General features: G+C 37.7%; 1 protein-coding gene across 1 annotated transcript in view; it reads left to right on the top strand.

Moving 5' to 3' along the window:
- The first annotated feature begins 409 nt into the window (after positions 1-409).
- LOC102599554 (DDB1- and CUL4-associated factor 4) overlaps positions 410-10554 on the top strand; it is a 24120-nt gene continuing 13975 nt past the window's right edge. Inside the window, exons 1-3 of the mRNA XM_006341832.2 lie at positions 410-560; positions 640-752; positions 4119-4262. Of these exons, the coding sequence (XP_006341894.1) occupies positions 551-560; positions 640-752; positions 4119-4262 (267 nt within the window). The 5' untranslated portion in view covers positions 410-550. The remainder of the gene's footprint in view (positions 561-639; positions 753-4118; positions 4263-10554) is intronic.

Raw genomic sequence — 10554 nt, 5'->3', positions numbered from 1 at the left:
TGGTGGTGGTGGTGGTGGTAGGGGGCTAGGGGTAGGGGTGAGGGTGGGGTAAAAAAATTGATGTTAAAACGTTTTCTAAAAACAAGCTTTAAATTTTATTTTATTTTGGGGGTGGTTTGAGGGCAGAGACAAAATAAATTATTTTTTTCAAAAAAAATAAATTGTAATTTGAAGTTGGAAGAGAGTTTTGGAAAATGTTTTTCTTAAGTTTTGAATGAAAGTCATTTTCCTTAAATTTAAAGAAAATGAGTTGATTTGAAAAATATAAAATGTTTTCCTTCATACCAAACACAGCCTTAGTTAGAAAAATTATATTATCATAGATGATAAATATTTTTTTTTAATATAACATATTTATGTGATTTTCCTATTAAAGATTGCAAATTTAAGAGGCAAAAATCCCAATTGGGCCATTGGTGCTAATGACCCTATTCCCCAGCCCGCCCCGCCTTACTCATTCAAGCTCTTCTCTTTCTCCTCTGGCGGCAAAAGTTGCAGAGTTGAACTCATTACTCTGTGGATCGGTTTCTTTTGTTGCAAAGTATAAGAGATGCCCAAAGGTTTATTTCTTCACCTCAATCCCTTTTTCATCATTACTAATTAATTTTTGAGAAAAGTTAAGATTTTGTGTGTTTTCAGAGCTTCCTGGATTTTACTATGATGCGGAAAAGAACAGATATTTCCCTATTAAGGGTCCGATTCCTGGTTCTTCTAAGAAACGAAAATCGCCTTCACCTATAGTCTCTACTAAGGTAATTATCACCTATTTTTGTAAGCGGTTGTTTGGTAGCTGATTCTAAGAAATATTATACATGTCTTTGATCCTGTATAAGTAATACCATGTTTGGTAGTTGATTATAACTGTATATAAAATTAATACGGTATTTGGTAGTTGATTATGAGTATGTATAAAATTACTATGGTAATTTGGTAGTTGATTATGACTATGTATAAAATTAATATGGTATTTCATTTGCAATTTAGAAACCTGCATAATTAATACATGTATAAGTTATGAAGATGGAATAACAAATTCATGAACAACTAATCTCTGCACAACTAATTCCTGTGTAAAATAATACATAAATTTCCTCGTGACTAATTCATGTATTACTAATATCTGCATAACTGTAGCCAACTACCAAACGACCCCTAAGAGTTTAAGCTGGTTACATCCTGAATTTATGTAATATTGAGACCTTATGTTACACTGTTTGCATCATGAGTGTAGCTTATCCATGAAACTTTTTAAAGCTTATATTGCATTGTTTTGGGGGAAAAGAAAGAAAGACAAAAGTACCAATGGGCTTGCTTTTAATTGGTAACAATAAGGATTATGTAATATGATGCAGTAATAGCAAACACTCAGGTAGAGAAATCTTAAAAACAGATTCTTTTACTGGGAGAATGATGCAATTGTTAATATTTGCAATTGTGGGAAATATATGGGAAAAATATTATTGAATTGTGCATCTAAATTGTTACATAGAGACCCTATTTATAGACACTACATTGGAATCCCTTTCTAACTAGGATTCCTATTCTTATTCCTATTCCTATTCCTATTCTAAGTAGAAAATACTTATTTCTATTCTAACACTCCCCTCAAGCTGGTGCATACAAATCATATGTACCTAGCTTGTTACAGATGTAATTAATACGAGGACCTGTGAGGGACTAGGTGAAGATATCTCCAAGCTGATCATTTGACTTCACAAATTTCGTAACAATATCTCCTGAGAGTATCTTTTCTATGACAAAGTGACAGTCAATCTCAATGTGCTTAGTCCTTTCATGAAACACTAAATTTGATGCGATATGAAGAGCCGCTTGATTATCACACACAAGTTCCATCTGATCAATTTTGCCAAATTTTAGTTCTCCCAGCAACTGTTTGATCCAAACTAGCTCACAAGTTGCTGTCACCATTGCTCGATATTCTGATTCTGCACTAGATCGAGCAACCACATTCTGTTTCTTACTCTTCCATGACACCAAATTACCTCTTACTAATTTACTGTGAGATAATTCAATTTTCCAACGAGTCGTCTATACCTTTCAGGATTACTAAGTGGCTCCCCTGTGCTGGAAGAAGTTTAACATTCAGATCAATAGGAGTGTCAATAGGTCTACGTCCCATCATTCCTGTCTCCTCAAGAATGTCTAAGGCATACTTGCGTTGAGAAATAACAATACCTGATCTAGACTGAGCAACCTCAATACCTAGAAAATACTTCAATCTGCCAAGGTCTTTAGTCTGGAAGTGCTTAAAGAGATGTTGCTTCAAATCGGTGATACCATCTTGATCATTACCAGTGATAACAATATCATCAACGTACACAACCAAATAGATACACCGACTTGGTGCAGAATGCCGATAAAACACAGAATGATTAGCTCCACTAGGAGTCATGCCAAACTGCTGAATTACTGTGCTGAACTTCCCAAACCAAGCTCGAGGAGACTGTTTCAGACCATAGAGTGACCTACGCGATCGACATACAAGGCTACTAGACTCCCCCTGGGCAACAAAACCAGGTGGTTGCTCCATATAGACTTCTTCCTCAAGATCACCATGCAGAAAAACATTCTTAATGTCCAACTGATGAAGAGGCCAATGACGAACGGCAACCATAGATAGAAAAAGACGGACATATGCTATTTTAGCCACAGGAGTAAAAAGTGTCACTATAATCTAGCCCAAATATCTGAGTATACCCTTTGGCAACAAGGCGAGCCTTAAGTCGATCAACCTGACCGTCTGGACCAATTTTGACTGCACAAACCCAACGACATCCAACAGTAGATTTACCTGCAGGAAGGGAGACAAGCTCCCAAGTACCACTCTTATGCAAAGCAGACATCTCATCAACCATAGCCTGCCTCCATCCAGAATGAGAAAGTGCTTCACCTGTAGTCTTAGGAATGGAAATAGAGGACAAAGACGACACAAAGGCATAATGGGGTGATGATAGACGATGATAACTTAAGAAGGTATAATGTGGGTTAGTATTTCGAGTGGATTGTATACCTTTTGAAGTGCAAACGGTTGGCTAGGAGGAGGCAAGTCCGCAGTAGGAGCAGGGTCCGGCACATGACATGAATCATTTGGGACTAGGGATGGACGTGGACGGCGATGATAAGTTAGTAGTGGTGGCACTACAACTGGAGATGTAGACCTATTGACTGAGCAACCTCAATACCTAGAAAATACTTCAATCTGCCAAGGTCTTTAGTCTGGAAGTGCTTAAAGAGATGTTGCTTCAAATCGGTGATACCATCTTGATCATTACCGGTGATAACAATATCATCAACGTAAACAACCAAATAGATACATCGACTTGGTGCAGAATGCCGATAAAACACAGAATGATCAGCTCCATTACGAGTCATGCCAAACTACTGAATTTCTAGTAGCCTTGTATGTCGATTGCGTAGGTCACTCTATGGTCTGAAACAATCTGCTCGAGCTTGGTTTGGGAAGTTCAGCAAGTGTAAGAACTAGAAACAATGTCTGCCTTTGCTCATGTTGCTTTTCCACGTTTGTATTTATAGGCATCAACGTTTCAAATTCCTCCATGACTGCCTGTACTTGTCCCAAGTAAGTAGACATATCGGATTCTTGTTTCTTTAAGTTGGTCATCCGAGATATCACATCATAGAATCGAGATATGTCATTAGTGTATAAAGCACGTGCCTTTTCCCAAACTAAATAACATGTCTGGAACACTTTAATTTCTCTGTGTCGAATTGTTATCAAATGGTATTTTCCATGTGAATTTCAAGCATATAAGTTTGGGCTAGTGCACTAAGCTTGTATATTCTGGTGCCCTCGCCCTGGAGAGGGTCATATGCATGTAACCAATTATTATTGCGTGCAGAGAGACATTGTGGCCACTTGCATCTTTTTACTTGGTCATAATGAAGGAACTATTATTGCATTCCCTCTGTCGCTTGATGTGTATTTGATTATAGAGGCATTTTCACCAGGTTTTCCAAGCTTGATATTCACATTTATCTTGGAAAATATTGTTTTACAGTTGGTGAACCAGACTGCATTTTTCTTTCTTTGCCTTCAATTAGGGTGCTAATTTAACTGAATCCTTCTTACACTGTAGGAGAGAGACAAAGGGAAATGCATGAAGTCAAGGAGCAATAAGTTACTCCATGTTAGAGAGTTGTGCGGAAAAGTCATTGCATCCAGAAAAGGGAAACTAAATTTTCAAATGGAATTCCTGAAGAAACAAGCATCATACCCTCAGGTATGCTCCGTGTACCTTTAATCTTTGTGTTGACTTCATTTTTCGTGTCCTTGACATTGTATATAAATCTGGAAATAGCACCTAGTTGAGCTTTATGGTGAAAGAGAAAAAAATCATCCAAACATTGTACAATTTATACTAGATTCTAGGCGGGTATTATGCTTTCTCATTTTTGCTACCAAACAATGTATAAAGTTGCGCAAGTTTTAATACATGAATAGCTCTTCTCTAACCAACAACCAAATGACTCCTAGTGTTTCATTCCTTTGATACCACCAATGAAATGCTTGCTGGAATTGTACTCCAAACCTTTCGATATCACTTGTCAAGCTTTTGGATGGACCAACTCCGATAAGCAACTTGAGAGATTTTGGCATCGCATACATGGTATTAAAGATATTTTTGATGTGTTCCATAACTGTGAAGCAATTGAACAGTGTAAAAATAAGTAATTTCTGTTCTTGATATCGTTAGAACAGATATACAGCTGCTTCATAAGACCATCCCCCTCCTCTGAAGATTGGATTGTGAGCTGAGCACAGTGAACTGATGTCAGCTTAAATAGTCTACCTTCAGGGGTGCTTTGCTTATCTCCAAGACTCCAAGGCGAAATCATGTTAGGGGAAGTCTTTTGTTTCGGAGAAGTTTAGCAAGTCGTTACAGTAAAGATTCCATTACTATCTGCAACCCATCTCAAAGAATCAGTTTGTGAAGACAATTTTGTCATATCTAGCTTCTTGACCAAAGAGGCACATGTCAATTACCCAGTCATGGCAATTCCTTCTAAGATTCATCTCCCTCTGGCATCAGTAGTAGTTGCAAGGCCGTCAGGGAATTCTTCTTACGGAAATATGCCTCATCTATTGCTTATTTCAAAATGGTTCTGATTAAGAATCCTCCCATTGGCTTCTTGTGTGCTTCCATAAACCAACATCACATGTAGTACAAGCAACATTGGGTGTACCACGGATTGAGAATATCATGTTTGGTTTGGTCATTCCATACTTTGTCTTGATCTAGATTGCAACTCCATAGCCATTTCTGAAGGAAACTATTTTTTGTTATCTTTATATTTGATCCCTAGGTCCCTTTTCTTCCCTTTGATCACCTTTCTCATTTTACTACATGGAAGTTCTTGCCTATTTCCTTCCCATAAGAATCTCCTCTGATTTTATCCAATTTCTTTACTACTTCAGGAATAGGAAATACATACATAATGTAAGTTGAGATACTGTCGAATACACTGTTTAGCATTTGTCTACCCTCATGGTGACAAATCCATCTTTTCCAGGTTGACAGTTTCTTTTCAAACTTCTCCAGAATCCCATTCCAAGTGGTCGTAGCTTTGTGTTTGTCCCCAAGGAAAGAAATCAAAACATTGACAAAGTATGTTCCGTACATCATTCTCTATGCCAGATCATAGTTTAGAGACAGCTTCAAAGACAAGTAGGACAAGCTAATAAATTTGACTTGTCTTCATCAGCTCACAGAAAATTAGAGTATCTTTTGTATGATATGTGAGATATTGGCTGAATGCTGAAGTCTCTTAGTTATTCCCACTGTAAAGGCCTCTATATCTTCTCCAATGCTACTTTCAGAATGAGTCCCTCAAATCAAAATATAAAGGAAAAGAGATAAGAAATTGTGCTATCTCAACCCCAACAACAAGCAACAACATACCCAGTGTAATCCCACAAGTGGACTGGGGAGGGTGGTATGTACGTAGCCTTACCGACTCACCCTGCCTTGAGAAGGTGAGAGGTTGTTTTTGATAGTCCTCATCTCAAGTAAAGCATCTCAAAAATCAAGTATATAAAGCAAGTACAACAGTGAGGAATCCCTACTCCCTACTGAAAACAATGGAGAAGAGAACAATAACAACAACAACATACGAGTCCGGAGCCAAAAGGGCAACAAAATTTTTCGAAAATTCCAAAAGGACAACAAAACTTTTTATCAAACCAAAAGGGCAACAAATTTAGACGCCGTTCAATTCCGTTTAAATCAGAGTTCCCGTTGCAAGGCACGGATACCCATGCGACTTGTAAGGCGCAACAACTTTTAGCCTTGTAAGGCTCAACCGCCATGTGCCTTACAAGGCGCATGGGTGTCCGCGCGTTTCGCAGCTTTTTTTTTTTTTTTGGTTTTGTGAATTGAGTTGCTAGACTTCCATTCTTTAATCTTAAGAGCATTATCTTCTAACTGATCTCTACAAAGTTCATTCTCTCATAGTAGTTTCAGGCCAACATCAATCAACATTTTTCTGTGGAAAACTCATTTCGAAGTACTCCCAGTTCAAAGACCCTGCTTCTTCATTATCTATTTTCCGCATAAATTCGCCTACCCAGAATGTTTACTTATGGAATACTATCATTAGAGCCATGACCCATAATGGGTTATGGTCTAAAGCATTAGACTTTTAAGCCTGATAATTATACATTTCCTTCGATTATTAATTCGTGTGGCAGTTTATTGGATTTTGAAATGGTGAAAATTGTGCATAATGATGTTTTTGGAGATGGGGTTTGGATCAGATTTGTATATATGTAATGCTTTGTTGACTTTGACAAAATTCTTCATTGATCAAACTTAAACAACACACTTTTGAATCCACTAATTAATTAATTTCTTTTCACAAAAAATAATATGACAAGTATTTTAGGAGAAACAGTTTAATGGTCGAAATTGTAGTTATTTTTATCACACACTACAAAAGGGATTTTATTATAAATAAAAATAAAGAAATAGCATTGATGTGTCTTAGTTCATTATAAGAAGGAACTAGGCATTGAAAGAATTTAAAAAAAAAAAAATACATGACTAAAGATTTTTCAGAAAGGCTTAAAGATGTTAGAATGAGTTTGTCAAATGTATTGTTATTTTGTCAAATTAGTAAGCTTAATGTTATTTGGAATTTATAGTTTAAATTTGAGTTCATTTAAAATAAATTTGAATTTTGAACTAAGTGTTAATTATTGTAATTCATAGAGTAAATTGAGGCTCGACTAATTTAGATTTACACTGCATAAGGTTCTATTTGAAAGAAAACGCTCTCTATTAAGAATTTTTTCATATCCAAAACTCGAACCCAAGCCATCACATCTCGGCCAGCCGTCTTGTAGGTTCTCTAAGCGCGTTTCGGTATTTTAATGATGGATGTGCCGACCTAAACATCTCCAAATGGCAATAGAATTTTGTCAAATGAACCCAAAAAGTTAAAAATTTATTTACTTCAAGTCAAATAAATTGAAACGGAAAAAGTATTCGCCAAATCGTCAGTAATTTCCTGGATGAAGTAAAAACAAACGTGAAGTCCTAATATTACTGTGTAAGCATGATACAATCATGATACATAAATAAGTGGATAGGCAAAGAAATAAAGAACTTTTTTTTATCCTAAAGAAACATAACTTGAATTTATTTGATTACCTACCTAATAAGTGGTGTCACGAGTTACACGACGAAAATTAATTTATGGGACCTAAAAATAATTGAATGAAGAAGTGGAGTTAATGAACTTTTTTCTCTTTGGCAGACTTGGATGGTTCTTGTACTCTTGGCACAATATTAAAAATAATTCAATTAGTAAGTCATCAACATAACTAGCAACTCAATTCACAAAACAACCAATTTTTTTCATTTTTATTTTTTTAAAAAGCTGCAAAACGCAGTCACCCATGCACCTTGTAAGGCTCATGGCGGCTGAGCCTTACAAGGCTAAAAGTTGTTGCGCCTTACAAGTCGCATGGGTATCCACGCCTTGCGGCGGAAACCCTGATTTAAACGGAATTGAACGGCGTCTAAATTTGTTGCCCTTTTGGTTTGATAAAAATTTTTGTTGCCCTTCTGGAATTTTCGAAAAATTTTGTTGCCCTTTTGGCTCCGGACTCAACAACATATGCATTGAAATCCCACAAGTGGGGTCTAGGGAGGGTAGAATGTATGCAGACCTTAACACTACCTAGTGGAGGTAGAGAGACTGTTTTCGAAAGACACTCGGCTCAGATGCAGCAATTGGTACAAGAGGGGGCATTCTCATTCACTGGGATGGTAGAGTTTGGGAGGGGGAAATATGCGAGGTAGGGGTCTATTGCATCACTTGCAAATTCATGGGAAAAACAATGGATTTCAGCTGGCACATGTCTGGAGTATATGCGCCAAACGACAGAGAAGAGAGAGAAGAGGTCTGGTGGGAACTAGCATCGGTGAGAGGGCTTTTTTCAGGTCCCTGGGTGGTCGGGGGTGATTTCAACATAGTCAGATTTCCTTCAGAAAAAAGAAATTGTACCAGATTCATTAAGGCTATGTTAGACTTCTCAGATTTTATTGAAGATATGGAGCTAGCAGATCCTCAGCTAGTAGGAGACAACTTCACGTGGAAGAGAGGGGAAAGACATGACTCTGCAGCAAGACTTGATAGGTTTTTGATATCAGAAGAATGGGAGACTTCCTTCAGAAACATCAAACAATCAACTATGCATAGGGTTATTTCTGATCATTGTCCGTTGATTTTAGAATGCGGGAACTGGGAAAAATCAAACTCTTATTTTAAGTTTGAGAACTGGTGGTTACAAACTGAAAACTTCAAAGAGATGGTGAAGAATTGGTGGGACTCATTCAATGTTAGGGGAAGGCCAGACTTTATCTTAGCAAGTAAACTAAGATACTTGAAAGATAAACTCAAAGAGTGGAGTAAAACAAGACAAGGAAATTTGGGACTGCAAAAACAAAGCATTCTAAATCAATTGGCTGAATTAGATGGGATTCAAGACCAAAGGCAATTGACAGATGATGAGATTTATTTGAGAGCAGTTATCACAGTTGAATTTGAAGAAAATGCAAAGAGGGAAGAAATCGCTTGGAGACAAAGGTCCAGGGCTTTGTGGCTAAAAGAGGGGGACAGAAACACTAAGTTCTTCCACAGAACTGCAAACTGTCACAAGAGGTACAATAACATTGACAAGTTGTCTGTCAATGGAGAATGCACAGGGGAACCAACAGTGATCAAAGAAGAAATCATTAAGTTTTATCAGAACTTATACGCTGAAACAGAAAGATGGAGACCCCAATTTAGTGCCAGATCTGGTACTATGGTGAATGAGATGGATAACATCATGCTAGAAGAACAGTTCAGTGAAAAGGAAATAATGGATTGTGTTATGGCATGTGCTAGGGACAAAGCACCAGGTCCTGATGGTTACACCATGGCATTTTTCATAGCTTGTTGGGATGTGGTCAACAAAGAAGTAGTTGCAGCAGTACAAAACTTTCATGCTCAGAGTTTTTTTGAAAAAAGCTTCAATGCGACCTTCATAGCACTGATACCAAAAAAGATTGGGGCAAAGGAGTTGAAGGACTTCAGACCCATAAGCCTTATAGGAAGCATTTACAAGATCCTATCAAAAATTCTGACCGAAAGGCTCAAGAAAGTAGTCTCCAAGCTGGTGGATGCTCAGCAATTGGCCTTTATAAAAGGCAGACAGATTATGGATGCAATTTTGATTGCAAATGAGTGTGTGGATGTCAGAAAGATCAGCAAGGTCCCAGGGATCCTTTGTAAGTTAGATATTGAAAAAGCTTACGATCACCTTCACTGGGGATTCCTCTGGAAGACTTTGGAGAATATGGGTTTTGGTGGAAAATGGATGAAATTCTGCATCACGACTGTGAAGTTTTCCGTTCTGATAAATGGATCTCCTTCTGGATTCTTCTCATCTCAGAGAGGATTAAGACAAGGGGACCCCCTATCCCCTTTTCTCTTTATTCTGTCAATGGAAGGACTAAATGACATGCTCAGAACAGCCCAAATGAAAGGATGGATAAGAGGTTTCAATGCCAACATGAATGATAGACAGGGCCTGGCCATATCACACTTGCAATATGATGATGACACCCTGATTTTTTGTGATGCAGAGAGATGCCAACTAAAGTATTTAAGAATCATCTTGATATTGTTCGAAGCCATCTCAGGATTACACATCAACTGGGGGAAAAGTTTCATTTACCCCATTAATAAGATGCCCAACATAAATGCGTTAGTAAATATCCTGGGGGGAAAGATGGAGAACTTCCCACAGTGTACCTTGGCATGCCCTTGGGGGATAAGAGCAAGTCAAAAGGCATATGGAACAATGTTCTGGAGAAATGTGAGAAGAAGCTAGTGAATTGGAAAAGCAAATATTTGTCTCTAGGTGGAAGAGTTACTCTCATCAACAGTGTGTTGGATGCCATGCCTACATACATGATGTCAGTTTTCCCAATGCCTGCAAATGTGATTGACAGAATGGATGCT

Source organism: Solanum tuberosum, unplaced genomic scaffold, assembly GCF_000226075.1.
Source record: "Solanum tuberosum cultivar DM 1-3 516 R44 unplaced genomic scaffold, SolTub_3.0 scf00031, whole genome shotgun sequence".
NCBI lineage: Eukaryota > Viridiplantae > Streptophyta > Magnoliopsida > Solanales > Solanaceae > Solanum > Solanum tuberosum.
The sequence above is the reverse complement of the archived record's forward strand: the minus strand, read 5'-3'. Positions and strand labels throughout refer to the sequence as shown.